Source organism: Gobio gobio, assembly GCF_949357685.1.
Source record: "Gobio gobio genome assembly, chromosome: 3".
NCBI classification, from domain to species: domain Eukaryota; kingdom Metazoa; phylum Chordata; class Actinopteri; order Cypriniformes; family Gobionidae; genus Gobio; species Gobio gobio.
This window is the reverse complement of record NC_137099.1, coordinates 2035298-2058750: the sequence shown is the minus strand read 5'-3', so window position 1 is coordinate 2058750 and position 23453 is coordinate 2035298. Positions and strand designations below refer to the sequence as shown.

Here is a 23453-nt window from a genome sequence, read left to right as displayed (position 1 = left end):
CTATTTACATTTTTCCAAAAAAAGTCCAGGCGCTTTTGGCCTCTTTGGATTTTGGATATTTACTGGTGCCAAGCCTCAAAACAGTTCCTATCAGGAACTTCTCCTCAAACTTTCTCCTCAAACTTTTTCCTCAAACTTTCTCCACAAAACTACTAAAAACTGCAGCGCGTCTCTCTCTCTCTCTCTCTCTCTCTCCTCAACACTAGCCGTGCGTCTCTCTCTATCCACAATAACAGAGCTGTGGTTCATGCGTAATGACGCACACCAACGTGGATGACGGATCAGCCTGTCATTGGTCAAACCCTCATCCAAAATGGCAGCTAGCATCGCGCTAGCGGCAAAAATGACGGAAAATTTATAAATGATGGACATCAAGTGGATATATCTTGGATGTAAGCGTTTTGATTTATTGGTGAACAACTCCAAAAAGATGCACATGTTTCAGGCTGGATAGAAAACCTTCTGTACAGGCTACAAAGACACCAAAGACACCCCCGTGATGGCTAGCTCGTTAGCTTTCTGCTGGAAAAAACGGTAAGAAAATCGATAAAAGTTTCATGAAATAAGAAAATAGAAATAGATATTTATCGGAGGTGCCGTGTGACGTCGTGGGCGTCGGGCTCTGAGGGTTAACAGCCAGACAAGCAACGAGTAAAAGATGATTAGGCGGTATTGGTTATGTTTTGACATATTCATCAATTGAGCTGAATCACTGATTATAACCTTATATCTGAGTTATGTTTACACCAGCCATGTGATTCCACAGTATAAAATCAAGAATTTTCAACTTAATCCAAAGAATTTCTTTAAAGTTGTTCTTATACAAAAAAAAAACCTTTCATATACATCAAGAATCAGCCTGAGAATCTCAACAGTGGTGACCATCAAAAAGCATGTTGCAGTGCATTCTGGGAGCCATCTGTTATCATTAGTGCATTTGATACCATTGTTGAGATTCCTTCACTGATTCTTGATTTGCGTGTGCATAACAATTTTCAAGAAATTCTTAGAATTATATTGAAAATGCTGGAATTTATGTTATAATCAACCAGATAAACCCAACTCAGAGCCTAGGCTCTAAATGAGGTTAGTGATTCAGTCAAAACATAACCAACACCAAGCAAACAGCTTTTGTCATTACTTGTCTGGCTGTTATAACTCAGTTACAGCACTAAACAAAATATAATATTAAAAGTCAAGGGTAAAATCAAAGTAAACCAAACACTGTTCACCATAATGGTGACTGAAATTTTAGATTTTTCTCATTTGGTGATTCCGCGTGTTAACATCAGGTATCGTCAATAATGGCCAATCATCTCTCAATTAATCACTTAATTATCTCATTAATTATAACGCTGCTTCAGTGTTACTTTAACACTCTTATTTTAACACTTTAACACTCTTGAGTGTGGTCTTACATATACTCCCAGGAGAGTTAATTTAACTCTGGAGTTTTTGCTGTGTAGTATTGTTTTTTTTGTTGTTGATTTCTTTGTCTATTAAGACAAAATGCATCTATAAGACACAATTTTAAACACTATGCAATTTAGACATGCAGGTTGTGCATTCAGAAAAGACAAAAATCAAAGCCTCTCACTCATTCTTTTATACTCACATTTCAATGGATGAGGGCTTCTTAAGCCGAGTTCACACTGCCCGATTTTAGACCTGATATTGACTCGCCGACAGGTTTTGCAAAATCGCAGACAAATGCCTGAAATCATAGGCAAATCGATGCTCATGAGTACACAGCAAAATCCCCAGTGTTAAATTAACACTCCTCAGTGTACATATATGTCCACACTACAGGGTGTTAAACGTAACACTTAAGAAGTGTTAAAGTTAATGAGATAATTAAGTGATTAATTAAGTGATGATTGACCATTAGTGATGAGAAACACAAGAACTACAACTGACTTCAGCCACAGAATCAACTGAAGATAAAAGAAGACATTCAATCTCTGAAGAGCTCAGCAGAGGAGGATTAAACAACTCCACAAACAGCATTACCAGCTTCACACATTACTAACCAGACTGACTTTATTATAATATTATTAAAAAACTATTTTTATAACCACTTTCAGTCAAACTGCATTTTAATAGTTACCATACTGGTGATCAGTGTTTGCTTTAGTTGGGCTCTTGACCCTTTTTAACTTCAATGTTTCTCTGGCTGCTTTCACTGTGTGTATAAAAACACATTTGTTATGGCAGGAGAATCAGTGGTATTCATAATAGTCTTAATAATTCTTAATAACAATTTCATAATAATTCATAATCAAATATTCATAATAGTGACCATGTGATTTTACAGTATAAGCTTAGCATTGTTGCTGTAATTTGATATTCAGAAAAAGTTGAGCTCAAAGGGATCTTCAGCATCATTTAGACACACACAGATATCAATAATCAGTGTATGAAACTCAACACTGGTGACAATAAAAAAAATCAGATAAACAGATCCACTCTGAACATAAAACAAGCTACAAAAAGTCACAAAAAGTAAAACAAAAAGTTCAAAATACAAAAGTAAAAGCAATTAGTAAGATTCAAAGAAAATTTGTATCAATTCAGATGCATGATTTATTCATGCCGCAATGCATGCTGGAACCCATCGGGGTGTTTTGATTGGTGGACCAGCATGCATTGCAGCATGAAGCTTTTTATTGATTGTCACCAGTGTTGAGATTCATACACAGATTCTTGATGTCTGTGTGTGTCTAGTTTATGCATAAATTAAAACCTTTTGAGAACTACTTTAGTCTAGCACATTATCAGATTGCCACAACAGTGCTGGTTTCATTCTGTAGAATCACATGGTCACTCTTATGAATAAAACAAAATGTAATAACAGATCACCACTATAACCATAATCTATGTCATGATCATCACCTAATCACAGTTTTTCTTGGTTATTCTTGCCATAACAAATGTGTTTTATAAACGCACAGTGAAAGCAATTGAAATACATTAAAGTCGGCATGAAACGGAAGTTGAGAGCGTCTTTTTCTCCTTATTGTGACGTATATCCGAGTGAAACGGCTTCTGAAATTAGAAAAAATGTAGGGCGAGGCTTGATTTCGTCCTTCGGGAATTGATTGGATCGTTGGAAGTGGGGCGTTGCTAACAAAATGGAGGCAGATTTGAAGTTTGCATTCAGTTGGGGAAAAAAAAAAATCGATCTATCTTTTAGATAAATGTATTCTCTCTAAATCTTTTCTACATAATGTTACTGAGCATATTTCCTCACTTTTCGCTGGTTTATGCTACAGATTTTACTTATTTTAAGCCTTTTATGGCTTTATTTCTGTAAAGCTTTTTTCTCAGCTCTCCCTTATAAGGTGGCACACCGTAAGCGCGTTCACACACGCTGCATTCCTCAGTGCGAGTCGTCACGATAAGCTGTTTGTCCGACTATATTGAGTAATTTTTACATTAAAAAAAGCTTTTACTTCTCATATATTTCTCTCTTTTTGCCTCAAGTCCTTCTTGAAGAAGGTATTGTGTATACCGAGAAAAATGCGCCTAACCACGATCAGTGACATGTTTCTGAGAGGAGGTGCAGAAACGAGACGGGGCGATAACCCCGCCCTCGCGCCATAGCACATGACCGGGAGAGAAGAGAAGTCGTTTCGATGGGGGAGGGAAAGTTAACATATTTGATTAAAAATTATAAGGGTAAATGAATTTTTAAAAAAATAATGAAGTGCACAGATAAATCAGTTATAGTAAACGCTACAATATTAATATTAATATAAAAATACGAATTGTAAAATTTGATTTCATGCCGCCTTTAAAGTTAAAAAGGAAAGGGTCAAGAGCCCAACTAAAGCAAACACTGATCATCAGCATGGTAACTATTAAAATACAGTTTGACTGAAATAGTTTTTAAATAATATTTTATTAAAACAGAAATAAAGTTAGTCTGGTTAGTAATGTGTGAAGCTGGTAATGCTGTTTGTGGAGTTGTTTAATCCTCCTCTGCTGAGATCTTCAGAGATTTAATGTCTTCTTTTATCTTCAGTTGATTCTGTGGCTGAAGTCAGTTGTAGTTCTTGTGTTTCTCATCACTAATGGCCAATCATCACTTAATTAATCACTTAATTATCCCATTAACTTTAACACTTCTTAAGTGTTACTTTTAACACCCTGTAGTGTGGACACATGTACACTGAGGAGTGTTAATTTAACACTGGGGATCTTGCTGTGTAACAGTCACGCAGTGTGAATTAGCAAAGACACAATCTGAGAGAATCCCGTGAGATATTTGGCATGCTAAACATCTGGACCTGTCGGCGATTCTCCTGCTGTATGCGTGGTCATAGATGTATGCGTAGATGCCTCATTAGCGACTGCACGGATCAGTAGAATGAAGCATCGATCGATATATCTATGACCACGCTCGTATTTTGACCACACTTAGCGGAAGTTATGGCGGAGCTCAGAGATGATCACGTTCGTCTGTTAAGAGGTAAAATAATAGCATAAATACTGCTGGGTTTCTCACAGAAACTGATGGTTTGGTTAGATTTAAAGCCGTTTAAAGTCGTTTAAAGCCCTTTGAAGCTGCACTAAAACTGTCATTTGGACCTTGAACTGTTTGGGGCCCATTGAAGTCCATTATATGGAGGAAACCCCTGGACTGTTTTCATGAAATACCTTAATTTCTTTTCGACTGCAGAAAGAAAGACATGGAAATCTTGGATGACATGGGGGTGAGTAAATTATCAGCAAAAGTTTATTTAAAAGTGAACTAATCCTTTAAATTGAGCTTGGTCTGGTGATAGCCAGACAAGTTAACATACATTTTATTGGTGTGTAATTTTATCGTACACCTTTAACCCTTTCAACCCCACAGGAACATCCTGTAGTGTTCACACTACAAAGAGTCAAAGTAACATTCACCCTGTATTGCAGTGAGATAAATAATTTATTAATTAAAGTTTTTTCTCATTATGGCTTCAAAAATGTGCAGTGATGTCTGTAATCACTTTGATCATGAACAATAACATTATGTGCAGTATTAGAATGTTGTAAAAGCTCTGCTTTAAATGCTGTGTATCAGTGCTGTTGTTAAGTGAAGAGTGCATTCAAAATGTGTTTCTCTTTCAAACCATACACTCTCAAAAAAATAATATAAAATTGTACCTTTTAAGGTACAAGTGGCCATCACTGTGGTGGTACGAAATTCACTTTAAAGAAAGGCTTTCCACTAAACAAAATGGTCAAAATCATTTGTGACCCACTCCATGTCTCCAGACATATTGCACATCTTATGATCTTTCTCATGCAGTTCACTTTCCATATATTAAATAAAAATAAAAATAAACTTTATAAAAGTCATATTTAAGCATAAATATGAAACTAAATATGTTTTCTTTAGGCCTAATGACTACAACACATTGCTTGGCTAAATTGTTTAAAAAATGCTTTATTATTAAAGTGCATAGGCCAATAAAAAAAAAAGAAGAAGATATAGGCTATTGATAAAAAAAAATTCATAAATAAAAAAAGATATAGCGCCATGGTCTAGGATTTGTCTCTGGATGTTTGACAGTATTGATTATTCTTATGATTGAACTGAAAATGCGCGCCGCCCTGCTAGAAATTGTACACAATTTCACACAAAAAACAGCTAATGTCTGGAAATAGGCTACAGGACGGAGACAATCCTTGTGTATTTGCTGTGACCAATAATGTGTTTATATTCCTTTATTCAGCAGTATCACTCGATGTAAGAGAGAAATTAATTAATCAAGTTAAGAACAAATTTTAGATAAGTATATAGGTTTAGCTGTTACGTAGGCTATTAAAGCATAGGTTTTTAACAGCCAGGTCGCCTGTTAAAAAGCATTATGAATACTTTTTTCTGTCAGTTAACCAGTTGCAACATACAGTTGCAAATAAGCCTATGTAAAAGACGCAAAGAATAATACAAAACAACCGAAAAGGAGAGAGGGGGCAGAGGAGTGACGGGAGCATAAAAGGAGGAGCGACGACAGTGCAAGACGAGAGAGGACCAGGCCTGGAATTTAAGTTGTGTTTGTTTATATTTGTTTTTGTACACAGTAAAATCCCCAGAGTTAAATTAACACTGCTCAGAGAACATTTGGTCCCACTCTACAGAGTGTTAAAGTAACACTGAATCAGTGTTAAAGTTAATGAGATAATTAAGAGATTAATTAAGTGATAATTGACCATTAGTGATGACACCTGATGATAATGAGCAGAATCACTGAAGGAAAGAGAAAAAGAAAAACACAAGAACTACGACTGACTATTAAAAAGACATTCAATCTCTGAAGATCTCAGCAGAGGAGGATTAAACAACTCCACAAACAGCATTACCAGCTTCACACATTACTAACCAGACTGACTTTATTTCTATCAGACGACTACAGAAGCTCTTATTGAGGTTTAGATGTTGATGTTTTATTGAAAATTAAAGTTGTTTGAAGTTACCATTATTGTGATTAGTGTTTGCTTTAATTGGGCTCTTGACCCTTGACTTACTAACATAAGATTTTCTCTGGCTGCTGTAACTGTTCGTTACGGTGAAAATGGCAAGAAAATCTTGATGCTTGTTGTTTATGATAAAGTTGTTATCATCATATAGTGCCTTATTTGCTGATCCCCTGAAAGTCATTGATTATAGGAGACTTGTGATTCTAGGGCAGAAGATCCAGCAATGTTATCATCAGAGAAACTAAACAATTATCAAAACCTTTTTACATAAAATTTGTACTGCGGTTTACTAACACATCACACAATAAGCACTTCTAACTCCTGCGAGTTTTACTCACACATAGACATCAAGAATCAGCCTATGAATCTTAACAATGGTGACATGCCACAATGCATTCTGGGTGCATTACGCAAAACTCATCTATGGCTCCCAGAATGCATTGTGGCATAAAGCATGTCACCATTGTTGAGATTCATAGGCAGATTCTTGATGTCTGTGTGTGAGTTCATCTCGCAGGAGTTAGAAGTGATTAGTGTACAATCGATTTCAAAACTTATTCAGCTTTTCTGATTAAAACAGTGTTGGATCTTCTCTAAAATCACAATAAAAAAAGTTAATAGGATATTGCTCAAACTCAGTAGTAAAATCAATGAATTAAATCATTATACAATGATCATATTCTCGACATCGAGCAGCCGACAGCATCTGATTGTGTTTACTCTTGCTTTTCTTGCCATAACAAACTCAGTTACAGCAGCCAAAGAAACACTAACGTTAAATCGTCATCAAACTGCCCAACTAAAGAAAACACTGATCACCATGATGGTCACATTAAAAACTAACAATTTTCACAACAGAATCAAACAAAAAATCTGTTAATTCTCAATAAGAGACGTCTGACAGAAATAAAGTCTGTCTGGTTAGTAATGTGTGAAGCTGGTAATGCTGTTTGTGGAGTTGTTTAATCCTCCTCTGCTGAGATCTTCAGAGATTTAATGTCTTTTTTATAGTCAGTCGTAGTTCTTGTGTTTTTCTTTTTCTCTTTCCTTCAGTGATTCTACTCATTATCATCAGGTGTTCATCACTAATGGCCAATCATCACTTAATTAATCTCTCAATTATCTCATTAACTTTAACACTGATTCAGTGTTACTTTAACACTCTGTAGAGTGGGACCAAATGTTCTCTGAGCAGTGTTAATTTAACTCTAGGGATTTTACTGTGTACGTAGGGGCTGCTGCCATTCTTTTATTTTGTTGGTTTATTTTATTAAAAACTTGTTGATTGTTCGCCGGTTCCTGCCTCCTTCTTCCCTGAACATACAAACTACATTACAGTGATGATTTAGCATTAGTGATGCACACCTGATGTTAACAAGCAGAATCACTGAAGGACAGAGAAACACAAGAACTACAACTGACTTCAGTCACAGCTTTAGATGAAATCAACTGAAGATAAAAGAAGACATTACATCTCTGAAGATCTCAGAAGAGGAGGATTAAACAACTCCACCAACAGCATTACCAGCTCTTCCCTTGATTTCATCTAGGCTGTGATTAACTGATTTTTTCCCCCACTTGTATTATTTTATGGAAACACTGTAATCACAACATTTATGATAATGTGTGAATGTGAAACTTTCTCTTTGAATAAAATGGTCAATTGTCATTATTATCACAGCATTTGGTTTATATTCCATATTTCCTTGTACATCTGCTTTATTCCTATGGATATATTTGCTCCAGTCCAGCAGGGCGCAGCAGAGAGCAGGTTTAGCAGACTGAAGTGATCAGAGGAACAGAAACATCAACACAAAGGTCCAGTTTGGCCTGTTTAAGGGTGTTTGAGTCCATTTGAGTGGTCACAGATTCCTCTTGTTGGCTTTTGAAGCTGATAACATGTGAATGTACAGTACACAAGCACAGTAGTATGAGTCTGCAGAGAAGTTTTAAGTTGAATTACTTTATTCTTGTTGAAGGTGTGAAATGAAACCACTTCCTGTGAAGGTTTAACACTATTATAAATACACTACACATCATCATTTTAAAGATCACAGCTCATGTGTGAAGACGTGCTGTCTGATACAGTGAATAATGGATTTAGAGGACATTTATCAAAATGTTGAACGCAGAGATATTCAGGACACAACTGGACCCCGAACACTGAATCGCAAACGGGATGAAGGAAAAGATGAAAAGCGCAGTAAGCAGAAAATGAGTTTTAAGGCGGTTGTCTGGTGTCACAGATCATGTTATTAATGGTGTCAATGTTTGAGGAAGTGTCACATACAATTTTAGATATGTTCTAAGAACAATAGACTATGTCAATGTTTCTGCTTTAGTATTAATGTTTTTATTTAATTTACTTTGTCAATGTGTTCATCTTTTAGTCATTTAACCATAGGCTATATCAATGTTTGTCTTGTAAAAGAATATGAAAGCGTTATAAGACACGGGTAGACTACCTAAAAAGGTTGATTTGAAACCCATTTAATCCAACCTCTCTCAATTGTGACCACAATTTTCCCTCACATATTTTAGTGTGGTACTAAAAAGCAACTTAATGTTCATTTATAATGCATATTTAAGATGTTTACATGAGTTCTGGGCAGGTCAAACTTTTTTGGGTAGTTTGGTCATGTGACCACACACATTTATTTCCTGATACTGCCATCTTAACACAATGATGACGTCAAAGCTCAGAAATGACAGGAACGTTTTCTAAGTTCATTTTTTGAAAAGCTCATACATTTTTTGCACACATCATCATGTAAGGGTTATCTATACATACATATTGAAATTATATAATACATGGTTTATTCTGTAGTCAGACTGCAGATAAAGGAAGACAGTTACAATTGTGACTGGTGGTATAACACAGGGAGTCTATTTCCCCTATACGTCATTCTGTGTCATTCTTATGAACTCTCTTTCTGACTGAACTGAGTCAAGTTTTGGATTTACTTGCCTTGGTGATCCAGGGCCTGTCTGTCTGTCTGTCTGTCTGTATGTATGTATGTCTATACTTCTGTCTGTCTGTCTATTCTTCTGTCTGTCTCTCTATACTTCTCTGTCTCTCTGTCTGTCTATACTTTTGTCTGTCTGTCTATACTTCTGTCTGTCTCTCTTTACTTATGTTTGTCTGTCTGTCTATCTATACTTCGGTCTATCTGTCTGTCTGTCTATACTTCTGTCTGTCTGTCTGTCTGTCTGTCTGTATGTATATATGTCTGTCTGTCTATCTATACTATTGTCTGTCTGTCTGTCTGTATGGCTTTCTGTCTGTCTGTGTATACTTCTGTCTTTATGTATGTCTCTTCTGTCTGCATATATGTCTGTCTGTCTATAATTCTGTCTGTCTGTCTGTCTGTCTGTCTGCCTATACTTATGTCTGTCTATACTTCTGACTGTCTGTCTGTCTGTCTCTCTGACTGTCTGTTTGTCTACCCACTGAGCAAAGTTATGTCCAAAAGATGTCTTTTCAATGTCTTTGCCCCTAGAGCCGTACGTTGAAAAGACGTCCACTGAGGAGCCAGAATGAAAGTTTTTATGACGTCTGTTTTTGACGTGTTCTGCACGTCCGATATAGACGTTCATGGAACCTCAAGGTTAAAAACTTGTTCAAATGTGCTCATTGTGGACATATTTTCCATTTGTAATTGCAAAGCAACTCACAGACAGTGTGTGTTTGTCCAGAAATCATGAAAATAAAAGAAACTTAGCTCACACCTTTAGACACTTTAGACACTTTATCATCTGTAATTCACACATCTTTGGATCGTGAGAGAATCGTGGGATTCAATCCAGGATCTTCTTGCTGTGAGGAGACAGTGTTTCCCACTGAGACACTGGAGCTGCCCTTAATCACAGACATAAGACACACTTTGACTATTTCTGTCAGACGTCTACAGAAGCTCTTACTGAGAATTAACAGAGCTTTAGATGTTGATGTTTCATTTGAAGTCACCATTGTGGTGGGAAGCGTTTGCTTTAGTTGGGCTCTTGGTCCCTGTATTTAAGTTACACTGTTAGAAATTTCTTGTAATTTTACAGGAAAATCCTGCCTAATAGTTGCCGTAAATTGACTGTAAACAGTATACAGGACTGTTATTGTAAAATGACTACAACAAGGTACTGTAATTAATACAACACAATCATGTAAATTTACTGGTACTTTCCAGGAATTTCCTGTATTTTCACAGGATAAAATACTGTAAATATTACAGCAAAATGTTATATTTACAGCAACTCAGTAGCCAGGAATTTCCTGTAATTTCACAGGAGAGAATATTGTAAATATTACAATTAAATGTTGTAACTTGGATAAATGTCCTCTTTCAAACTTCTGAAAAGAAAAACAAAACACTTAGTATTGTTTTATTTTTTTATTTTCTCTTAAAATTGAAGAGAAAACAGAGTGCACAATGCACAAACAATCAATCTCATTTATTTACAACAACAATCTTTAACATGTAAAAGCACTGTCCCTGTACCCTGTACATTGCAATACAAAAAGAGATGCTTTCCATCTGTTATTGCTATAAGTGAGTAATCTAACAAAAGATAAATATTCAGCAATTTCAAACACATCAATCCAATATTGTGATTAAGTTTATTGACATGTCTCCTAATGTCCTGTAGTGTCCCCTGCCCACTAATGTCCTCTAATGTCCCCTGCCCACTAATGTCCCTTACCCACCAATTCAAAATCCAGCAGTTTTCTCAAAAGTGTGCAAACTGGTGCATTCAGCCCCCTTTTTATCTTTGCCTTGCTGCCCGTCTGGGTATTTATGCCACAAAAGGCTCTGAAAACAGGGGGAAAAAACACACTTATCAGGTAACATTTAAGACTGATATTAGGGTATCTGCAGGTTTCACCAAGTCAAATTTAAGACTTTTTAAGACCTTTTCAAGACCATTATGAATTAAATTTAAGACCTATATCATGCAATAAAAAATAAAAAAAAACTTACAAAAGGAAATGCAGAATCACAAAATTACTTGCTAAGCAAATTAATTTATTAAAATTGAACAAAGTATTAGTAAACTTGCACTTCCTCATAGCTCAATCCCACCAGGATTAATATACAAACACACTACCGGTCAAAAGTTTGAGAACGGTCAGATTTTATGATGTTTTTACAGAAGTCTCTTCTGCTCACCAATGCTGCATTTATGTTATTAAAAATACAAAAAAGCTGTAATATTGTGACAGTTCTGTTGTGACTGTTCTCTATGTGAATATATAGTAAAGTGTAATTTATTCCTGTGATCAAAGCTGAATTTATCATAATTTCTCCAGTCTTCAGTGTCACATGACCCTTCACTAAATCACTAATCATTCTCATATGAGCATCTGATGATCAACAAACATTTATGATTATTATCAGTGTTGAACACAGTTGTGTAAAACAATTTTTTTTTAGGATTCTTTGATGGATAGAGAGTTCTAAAGAACAGCATTTATCTGAAATAGAAAGTAAAAAATTGATTTCTGAAGGATTATGTGACTCTAAAGTCTGGAGTAATGATGAGCCATGGTGCACAATGACCAGCTCTAGAAGAAATTGTTGAATAAAGTAATTTTTTTTGTTTTATTGCGCACAAAAAGTATTCTCGTGGCTTAATAACATTAAGTTTAAACCACTGGAGTCACATGGACTATTTTAACGATGTCTTTATTACCTTTACGGCCCTTGAAAGTGTTCATTAAACTGCTGTCTATGCAGGGGTCAGAGAGCTCTCGGATTTCATCAGAAATATCTTCATTTGTGTTATGAAGATGAACGGTCTGACAGGTTTGGAACGATATGAAAAATTAATGACAGGATTTACATTTTTGGGTGAACTAACCCTTTAACAACTTAACATTTAGAATTACATTGGCTTTTGCATTGTTTTTCTACAATATATGTCATTGTATGTATGCATCTACAGTATATTGTATGTCGCTTTGGACAAAAGGATTCCTTCCTAGTGTCTGTCCATTTCTAATTTGCATAACAGAGCTGATGGAAACGCTCTCCAATTAGAATGTTTTTTAGAATGTTTTCTGTCTATTGACATCAATGCATAGAGTATATCATAGAGCCTAATAATACTGGACAAAAAGGAAGTGATTAATGGGACTTTCCGTATGAGAATGATGGATCTATTTTTTTTATTAGTGTGTAAACAGTTTAAACATACCTTTGGACAAATTCAAGAGTGCTTGAGGCCTCTTTAGGATACTGCAAGTTGATGTCGTTCCATGGACATCATCCACTTGTCCGCATAGTGTCTCTCCTGAAATGCATTACAATATGATAACTAAAAGAGAACTAGAAAGCTGCACGACATAAACACACACAAGTGGCGATGTTGGCATGATGAGCAAAAAATTTACCCGATTTAAATTTGGCTGCTACTCCCTTCAAAGTAGTCTCCTTGTGCAGCGATATACAGTTCTCAGTGCTCCTGGCTCGGTTGGAACGCTCCCTGGAAGCCTCGCTATTTAAGCCTATCCAGCACCGTCTGAGACGTGTTTTAGATCTTCTCTACTGTGTCAAAATGGTGACCGTTTTCATTTTTTAAAACTTGCGTGTTTTCCACACGCTGTGAGCATGTGTGTTGTTATGTTGGAGCATGTTGTATACTCTTTGATACTCTTAAATAATGCATGTTCCAGAGAGCGTTTAAACTGAGGCAGAAGCACTGGGAGCTGTGCATCACTGGACAACGAGATTACTTCAAATGGGATAGTGGCCAAAGTTAAATCAGGTATATTTTAGCTTTTTATAGTCACAGCCTCAATACTTTGATTTTACCTCATTAGCCAGAATTCCAGCACAGTGCTATTAAACAAAATAAGGGAAGAATATACCTAGCACAATTAAGCAAGGTGTACTGGGCAGGGTCTCTCTCTGGATATCAGCAGCTGTGGCATTGGGCTAGGGAGTAAAAATGTAAACATTACAAAAGGTATTACAAATTACACAACAAATTCCAATTACTATTATTTTAATATTCCATACAGTATGCCAGGCAGCCATATATAATTTGAGACAAAGATCACTATAGCGGTTCAGACTGTTTATGGAATATTAGAATAATTATAAATAGATAGTCTGTGTGGAGACTATATTATCAGCACAATGGTATTGCACAAAAAATTTACAAAATAACTGTTGGAAGAGAGAATGAGCCAAAGTGTGTGTTTGTGTGTGTGTGTGTGTGTGTGTATTTGCAAGTTATACTCACATCAGCCTTAATAATGCAGATGGTCTTGCTGCCATTCTTTACTTAATAAACATCCAAGACTTCACCCACACCTGTTGTCAATTACAAGACAGCAAAACAGAAGTCATAATAACGTTACAATATCCTGTCCGGGAATCAATGCAATAATAACCTGAGCTAAGGAAGTTGACCGGGCTAACGTTAAATGCTTATTTTGACAGTCTAACGTTAGTCTAGAGGGCCAATGTTAATGATGCTAATGTTTTTTGAGCTATCGTCACTGTGGTGGTTTTCCATTATTTACTAGTTCAGCTCGCCTCGACTCTAACGTATTCAACATGTTTGCTTTTCCATTGTGAAAACCTTGTGCCTTGTAACATTCCCTGCAAGTGGCACCTTCTCCCGTATCTCCTCCGTCGAGGTAACTTAACGAGCCGATGAGATGGCGTACAGATCAACGGCTCTGGTTCAGAAATAATTGACAACAAATCCGTGTCTGAAATAATCCAGCTAGGAGCCGGTGTTACAGCTGCTGCTCAGTTTGTCTTCTTTACGTTAGTATAGGATTCCTTCGGTGTTGACCGTTCAGGGCCGCGGTGAAGGATAGAGTAAGAACTAAGAAGACGTGAACTTCACCGCGGTTAATTCAGGAGGTTTCTACGTTCGACGTTTGTTTTTGACGTGTTCTGCACGTCTGATATAGACATTCATGGAACCTCAAGGTTAAAAACTAGTTCAAATGTGCTCATTGTGGACATATTTTCCATTTGTAATTGCAAAGTAACTCACAGACAGTGTGTGTTTGTCCAGAAATCATGAAAATAAAAGAAACTTAGCTCACACCTTTAGACACTTTAGACAACTTAGCATCTGTAATTCACACATCTTTGGATCGTGAGAGAATCGTGGGATTCAATCCAGGATCTTCTTGCTGTGAGGAGACAGTGTTTCCCACTGAGACACTGGAGCTGCCCTTAATCACAGACATAAGACACACTTTGACTATTTCTGTCAGACGTCTACAGAAGCTCTTACTGAGAATTAACAGAGCTTTAGTTGAGTTCTTGGTCCCTGTATTTGAGTTAGTTTTTCTTTGGCAGCTGTAACTGTGTGTGTGTGAAACACAATAGTTATGGCTGAGAACGCAAAGATAAAGTGACTTCAGGTGTTGTCAGCTCCTTGTTGATGACTAAATCATCAGAAGTCTAGAATCTGACGTTGTTTTTTAAGTTTTGTGTGCTTGTTTGGCATGTAGTCATTTGTTTATGGCCTCTATAACCTGGTGAGTCCACTGTATTGACACTATTGTCTGATGATAAAAAAGTATGTGCACATTGTTTTGAGAAAATATTTCACATAGTCACACACAGACTTCAAGATTTTGCATATGATTCACAACAACGGTGACAATCAAAACAAGAAAAGCTTCATGCTGCAATGCATGATGGGTAGCTTCATAGTACAAAACTCATGCTTGATTGTCACCGTTGTTGTGAATCATATGCAAAATCTTGAAGTCTGTGTGTGACTATGTGAAATATTTTCTCAAAACAATGTGCACATACTTTTTTATCATCAGACAATAGTGTCAATACAGTGGACTCACCAGGTTATAGAGGCCATAAACAAATGACTACATGCCAAACAAGCACACAAAACTTAAAAAACAACTTTCCAGAAGTTTAGTCATCAACAAGGAGCTGACAACACCTGAAGTCACTTTATCTTTGCTTCCTCAGCCATAACTATTGTGTTTCACACATACAGTTACAGCAGCCAAAGAAAAGCTAACTGAATTCCTTTGCAATTACAAATGGAAAATATGTCCTCAATGAGCACATTTGAACTAGTTTTTAACCTTGAGGTTCCATGAACGTCTATATCGGACGTGCAGAACACGTCAAAAACAGACGTCATAAAAACTTTCATTCTGGCTCCTCAGTGGACGTCTTTTCAACGTACGCCTCTAGGGGCAAAGACATTGAAAAGACGTCTTTTGGACATAACTTTGCTCAGTGGGAGAGAGTACATTTAGACCTAATTTCGTACTATAAGGACATGATCCATTCTACAAAGATTTAATTCAGCTCATCTGTTGGATTATATACAAACAAACGAAAAGATATCAAGCACGGTGCCTTTTCGTTCACCGATTCAATAGTTACATAATTACATGAACTGGGAGTGATATACATGCATAGTGGTCAAGTGTATTGGTTGTAGACACACTAACAATAGGGCTGGGCGATATATATCGTGAGATTGTTATGCGCATCTCATCAGTAAAGCCGGTTAATTGATTAGTAGTAAATCGCCTTCACCTGCTTTCAGATGGCGCGGCATTTACTACAAAGCTAAAACTCCAGTGTTAAATTAAGAAAGAAGTTAATGAGATAATTAAGTGATTAATTTAGTGATGATTGAGCATTATTGAAGACACCTGATGTTAACAAGTAGAATCTCTGAAGGAGAAAATCATAAATTGTAAGCCACCGTTATGGGGATGGGTGTGTGCATTAGTTGGGCTCTTGACCCTTATATTCTTAACTTTAGATTTTGTTTGTCTGCTGTTATTGATTAATAACAGTCAACTTAACAAAGAAAAGTGTGATCTGATAGTGTGGGCTATGTTTTGACATAATCATGCGATGATCAGAAAAATTTAACATTTTGAGAAAGTTTGATTTAACTTGTTAACAGCAGCTTTGTGATTTTACAGTATGTGATTATCATTTTTTTCTTATAATTTAAAATATTTAATAAACATTGTTCTGATCAAAAGACTTTCAAATTAATTTATTTAGAAACACAGACATCAATAATCAGCATGTGAGTCTCAACAATGGTGACAATAATAAAGCATGTTGCAGTGGCTACCACCAATCACAACTCATTAATGGCTCCCATCATGCATTGTGGTATGAATAAATTATGATCTGAATTGTCTATGTAATTTACTTTTCCTAATTGAATATTCTGCTCGTCACCATTGTTGAGATGCATAGACTGAATCTTGACGTCTGTGTGTGGCTAAATGAAAAGAGCCCAACTAAAGCAAACACCCATCCTCATAACGGTGGCTTACAATTTGAGATTTTCTCCTTCAGAGATTCTGCTTGTTATCATCAGGTGTCTTCAATAATGATCAATCATCACTAAATGAATCACTTAATTATCTCATTACCTTGAACACTCTTGAGTGGACTCATATACACTCCCAGGAGTGTTAATTTAACACTGGAGTTTTTGCTTTGTACAAAGAGCCGTAGTTAACTGACAAGCTGAGCCATATCGCATTAATATCGTGGACGTATCGCCAGCGATAATTAATGCGATATGGCTCAGCTTGTCAGTTAACTACGGCTCTTTGTAGTAAATGGCGCTCCATCTGAAAGCAGGTGAAGGTGATTTACTACTAATCAATTAACCGGCTTTACTGATGAGATGCGCATAACAATCTCACAATATATATCGCCCAGCCCTAGTTGTAGACACACTAACAAGCTATGTTGTTGAAGGCTATTTGAATGCAAGTCCAATAATCAATGATTTGGTGCAGTTCATATGCAACACAGTTTCTGTGAGTTTCTTTGTAGGGTTTTAGCTGTGTCATGTACAGTTCATTTACAGGTCATTGACAAGACAGCAATCTGGTATGTTTCTTTGTCTTTTGATCACACAGAGTCTTTTGTTCTCTTTGGGGTTGCTCAGAGTTAGTGGGGCAATAAAGTAAGTTGTGTCAGCCTGAGGCAGAATGGAGCCTACACAGCAGGGAATATATATGAGACCACACTCAAGAGTGTTAAAGTGTTAAAATAAGAGTGTTAAAGTAACACTGAAGCAGCGTTATAGTTAATTAGATAATTAAGTGATTAATTGAGTGATGATTGGCCATTATTGAAGACACCTGTTGTTAACGAGCAGAATCACCAAATTATAAAAATCAAACATTTCAGTCACCATTATGGTGAACATTGTTTGCTTTACTTTTGACTTGACCCTTGACTTTTTAATATTATATTTTGTTTGGCGCTGTAATTGAGTTGTAACAGCCAGACAAGCAATGATAAAAGCTGATTGCTTGGTGTTGGTTATGTTTTGACATCATCATTACTTGACCTAAATCACTAACCTTTTTTAGAGCCTAGTCTCTGAGTTGGGTTTATCTTGTTGATTATAACATAAGATCCAGCATATTCAATATAATTCTAAGGATTTCTTAAAAGTTGTTCTGATAAAAAAAAAAATGGTTTTAGGCACACGCAAAGCAAGAATCAGTGTAGGAAACTCAACAATGGTGACAAACAGCTCGTAAAGCTCATAATTTATTCATGCAGCAATGAATGATGGGAGCCATGGAATAATTTTTGATTGATGCTCCAGAATGCACTGAAACATGCTTTTTGATGGTCACCACTGTTGAGATTCTCAGGCTGATTCTTGATGTCTATGAAAATGTTTTTTTTATTTTTTTTTATCAAAACAACTTTTAAGAAAACCTTTGGATTAAGTTGAAAATGCTTGTTTTTATCCCTTGGAATCACAAAGCTGGTATAAACGTAACTCAGGTATAAGGATATAATCAATGATTCAGCTCAATTGATGACTGTTTCAAAACATAACCAACACCACCTGATCAACTTTTACTCTTTGCTTGTCTGGCTGTTAAAGCAACCAATATAAAATCTAATGTGTTAAATGTCAATGGTCAAGATCCAAACTAAATCAAACACCGATCACCATAATGGTGACATAAGAATTGTGGTGTTCTGCTTTGGCGATTCTGCTTGTTATCAACAGGTGTTTGTCACTAATGGCCAATCATCACTCAATTAATCAATTAATTATCTCATTAACTTTAACACCCCTTCAGTGTTACTTTAACACTCTTATTTTAACACTTTAAAACTCTTGAGTGTGGTCTCACATATACTCCCAGGAGAGTTAATTTAACACTGGAGTTTTTACTGTGTACGTCTCTCTGGTGATAGATGGTTGTTTTCCTGGGGTCTGGAATTGAATTGGGCTTTGTGTGGAATTATTTCTGATCGAATCATCTAGAAGATTCATCCATGTCTATGCCCACAATTCCTACATAATTGACTTTGATTGTTTAATATCCATACAAATACCATACAAATTCATATATGTAATCTCTGGAACAAAAATGGGATTAAATGGGTTAACTATAATAATATGAAAGGTATTCACTGATATGTGTGTGTTTTCTCTGTGTTTGTCAGGAGGAAGCAGGTGTTTGGTGTTGATGACAGTGTGTCTCGGGCTCATTTGTGTTGTTCTGCTGGTCTTCATCATACTGCAGCTCATCACCATCACAGCAGAGAGAGACCTGGTAAAGAGTTACAAGAACACAGTTGAAGAGTTCAACCACACTATCAACAGCTTACAGGACAATTACACTGATCTAATGACTGAAAAACACCAACTGAAGAACAACGTAAACTCTTTGAGTCAGAAGAAAATGGAGTTAGAAAGAAAAGTCACATCTTTGAGTGAGGAACTGATGAGAGAATTGTCTAAACGAGGTTAGTACAAATCTGTTTTGTCTAAAATAGTTTTTTGTGGTTTATCTTTACTGTATACCATTTTGAAAAGTGTTTATGTATAAAACTACACAGCAAAATCCCCAGTGTTAAATTAACACTACTCAGTGTACATATGTGTCCACACTACAGGGTGTTAAAAGTAACACTTAAGAAGTGTTAAAGTTAATGAGATAATTAAGTGATTAATTAAGTGATGATTGACCATTAGTGATGAGAAACACAAAAACTACAACTGACTTCAGCCACAGCTTTAGATGAAATCAACTGAAGATAAAAGAAGACATTAAATCTCTGAAGATCTCAGCAGAGGAGGATTAAACAACTCCACAAACAGCATTACCAGCTTCACACATTACTAACCAGACTGACTTTATTTCTGTCAGACGACTACAGAAGCTCTTATTGAAAATTACATTTTTGTTTATTTTGTGTTGAAACTTTTTTGAAACCATCATGGTGATCAGTGTTTTCTTTAGTTGGGCAGTTTGATGACATTTTAATGTTAGTGTTTCTCTGGCTGCTGTAACTGAGTTTGCAATGGCAAGAAAAGCAAGAGTAAACACAATCAGATGCTGTTGAGTGCTCAGTGATAAGAATATGGTCATTGTATAGTGATTTAAATCACTGATTAACTTTGATTTTACTGTGATTCCAGGAAAGACCCAGATCGGTTTTAATCAATAAAGCTGAATATGTTTTAATGCAGATTGTACACTGATCACTTCTAAGTCCTGCGAGAGTAACTCACACACAGACATAAAGAATCAGCCTATGAATCTCAACAATGGTGACATGCTTCATGCCGCAATGCATTCTGGGAGCCATGGATGAGTTTTGCATGATGCACCCAGAATGCATTGCGGCATGAAGCATGTTACCATTGTTGAGATTCATAGGCAGATTCTTGATGTCTGTGTGTGAGTTAATCTCGCAGGAGTTAGAAGTTCTTATTGTGTGATGTGTTATTAAACCGGAAAACAAGACTTATGTACATGTTTTAAACATTGATCAGTTTATCTGATGAAAACGCTGCTGGATCTCTTGCTGTAGAGTCACAATGTTACTATAATCAATGACTCTCATGCTGCGTTCACACCAAACGCGAATTGAGCGTCAAAATCACGTCTACCGCGTCTAGTTTCACGCGCGTACATTTTGAATGCATTCGCGCGTCAGCAGAGAATTGGACGCGCGTAGAAATCGAGCGCTGGAAGCGAAATTGACGCGCGTTCAAGGCACTCCAGGAGAAATATGTCATAAAACACCACTCTGCCTCTTTTCATTTTCATTAAACATATATATTAAGCATTAATAGCCACACAAATGTGGTCCAGGCAACTCCTACATTATCTTCACTGCATGTATGTTTAAATATCCTTAAAATATAAAGTTATGAAACTTCTCTTTGCCCTCAGTCAAAACGATTTGGCGGACAACAAATTATAGATGCATGAGAGCAAAGCTCGGCCGTTAGATCCACACAAGACGAACAACTACAGGACATCAGAGCCAGCGGCAGACGCCAGAAGGACTGGCCGAGGAAAGGCTGCCTTCGCCGGGGTTATGAGCAGTGATTGCCCGCGGTGATCGCCTGGATCTCACAACTCCAAAAACACAAGATTATTTTTTTAAATAGGCGCTCTCTTTATAAATAAACCACAGATTTGAGCTTTAAACAACTACATTCCCACCTGAAAACGTCTTAAAACTACATTTTGTGACACAATAGTACTGTTTTTAATTTATGCAGGGTTTCTCATACACGTCACTTTACCACGTGACAGCAGCAAGCAGGCTCCTGATTGGTTAACGCGGCGCGAATTGACGCCAAAGTTCAAATTTTTCAACTCGGGCGTCAGACGCGAATTCGCTTCAAACGCGTGAATGCACAAAAGCACCATTCGCGTGTAACGCGCGTATCGCGCAAGACGCTCAATTCGCGTCTAATTCGCGCCATTCGCGCGAACTGGACGCGCGAATGAGGCGGATTCGCGTCCTTCGCGCCGCGCGTAACGCGCCGCGGGACCTCCAGACGCGCGTCAACGCGCCTTTCCATTGACTTAACATTGAAATCACTCGCGCCTGACGCTCAATTCGCGTTTGCTGTGAACGCAGCATCAGGAGAACTGTATCACCAACAACAAGCCATCATCTGTCATCAATTTGTCATCATCAATTTTCTCTTGCTGTTCTTACTGTATCAAACAGTTACAGCAGCCAGAGAGAAAAAATGCTGACAAGTCGAGGGTCAAGAACCCAACTAAAGCAACACTGATCACCATAATGGTGGCGTCAAACAAAACTATTATTTTCAATAAATCATCAACATCTAAACCTCAGTAAGAGCTTCTGTAGACGTCTGACAGAAATAAAGTCAGTCTGGTTAGTAATGTGTGAAGCTGGTAATGCTGTTTGTGGAGTTGTTTAATCCTCCTCTGCTGAGATCTTCAGAGATTTAATGTGTTCTTTTATCTTCAGTTGATTTCATCTCAAGCTGTGGCTGAAGTCAGTTGTAGTTCTTGTGTTTCTCATCACTAATGGTCAATCATCACTTAATTAATCACTTAATTATCTCATTAACTTTAACACTTCTTAAGTGTTACTTTTAACACCCTGTAGTGTGGACACATATGTACACTGAGTAGTGTTAATTTAACACTGGGGATTTTGCTGTGTATGTATGGTCTAGGGTTTTTTTTCATGTCCAGTGAGTTGAAGAGCTGGTCTGAGAGCAGGCAGTACTGCAGGGATCGAGGAGCTGATCTGATCATTATCAACACTGAAGAGAAGCAGGTGAGTTTGTGTGAGTGACTGTTAATGAATGAGAGGAGTCACACTTACTCCTGTTTTTATTCACACAGAGGTTCATATCTTCATTCATCAAGGACCGAGTGTGGATTGGTTTGACTGACATTGAGAACGAGGGCAACATGAAATGGGTGGATAATTCAACACTGAAACAAGGGTAAGTGATAAGACACTCACAGAAAACCATGTATTTAGGCCTATTTGTTTTAGTCTTTTTAATTCTCTTTTTTTTTTATTTTTTTTTTTACAAAAACATCAAAACCTCCAGAAAATTGCTGAAGACAGCATTTCCACAAACCCAAGCAGCAAACCGCAAAGGTTTATAAATAAAATCGTTTTCTTTAACATTTCTGCACTTTCACTTCTGCTTTAAGTTCACTCTTGAAACTTGTCAGTGCAGTACTGTGAGTGTTAATTTATGATTTATTTATTTATTGTGGGTGACATTCCTAATTTGTTAGGTGCTGAATGGATAAAAACTTGCTGAGGTTATGAACAATTGAAAATCTGACATATTTTATTCAGGTTTTGGGCTGAAGGTGAGCCGAATAACGATGGTAGAGATGAGGACTGCATTGAACTGAATCCTGACAAACACACCCTGAAAAACTGGAATGATCTCCCATGCTCTGAGAAGAGAAAAGGGATTTGTGAGAAATAGGGATCATCCTCCCAGCAGGCACAGTATGTCAATGTGACGTCAGAAAGACGTTGGACTGACAGTCAGTCAGATGTCATATTTTGGTTGAAAATGAAAATCGGGTTGACGTCTAAACCCAACGTTTGTTTGACGTCAAGCGCCAACGTTAGACAGACGTTTAATTTTGGTTGGAATAAGCACTGCACTGTAAAAAAACTAAACTTAAAAAAGGGTTAAATGTGTGGCAGCACATTCAATCTCTGAAGATCTCAGCAGAGGAGGATTAAACAACTCCACAAACAACATTACCAGCTTCACACATTACTAACCAGACTGACTTTATTTCTGTCAGACGTCTACAGAAGCTCTTACTGAGGTTTAGATGTTGATGTTTTATTGAAAATAATAGTTTAGTCACCATTATGGTGATCAGTGTTTACTTTAGTTGGGTAGTTTGACTCTTGACTTTAAAACATTAGTTGTTCTCTGGCTGCTTTAACTGTGATTATTATAGCAAGAAAAGCACAAGAAAATGTGATCAGATGATATTGTCTTACTTGATATTAAAGATGCGATCATCATATAGTGGTCTATTTCACTGTCGCTGTCATCCAGAATCTAATCTTTTGATGCATGATCATTTTGTATTATTAATTATAACAAGCCTGTAATTCTATATTGTCTACGAAACATTTTGATCTCCAGCAACTGTTAGACTCACTCAGACATCAATAATCCGCATATGAATCTCAACA

General features: G+C 36.8%; 1 protein-coding gene across 2 annotated transcripts; it reads left to right on the top strand.

Moving 5' to 3' along the window:
- Positions 1 to 8503: 8503 nt before the first annotated feature.
- On the top strand, positions 8504 to 23301 carry LOC307123135 (uncharacterized protein). Of its 2 annotated transcripts, XM_079811543.1 has the most exons (6): positions 8504 to 8668; positions 18927 to 19229; positions 21940 to 22043; positions 22112 to 22215; positions 22327 to 22376; positions 22584 to 23295. In XM_079811543.1, the coding sequence occupies exons 1-6, from the start codon at positions 8560 to 8562 to the stop codon at positions 22640 to 22642; spliced, it is 729 nt and encodes a 242-aa protein (XP_079667669.1). In that variant the 5' UTR covers positions 8504 to 8559; the 3' UTR covers positions 22643 to 23295. The 2 variants fall into 2 exon arrangements, with proteins under 2 accessions (XP_079667669.1, XP_079667668.1); XM_079811542.1 differs by lacking the exon at positions 22327 to 22376 and having other exon boundaries at positions 22584 to 23301.
- Positions 23302 to 23453: the final 152 nt, after the last annotated feature.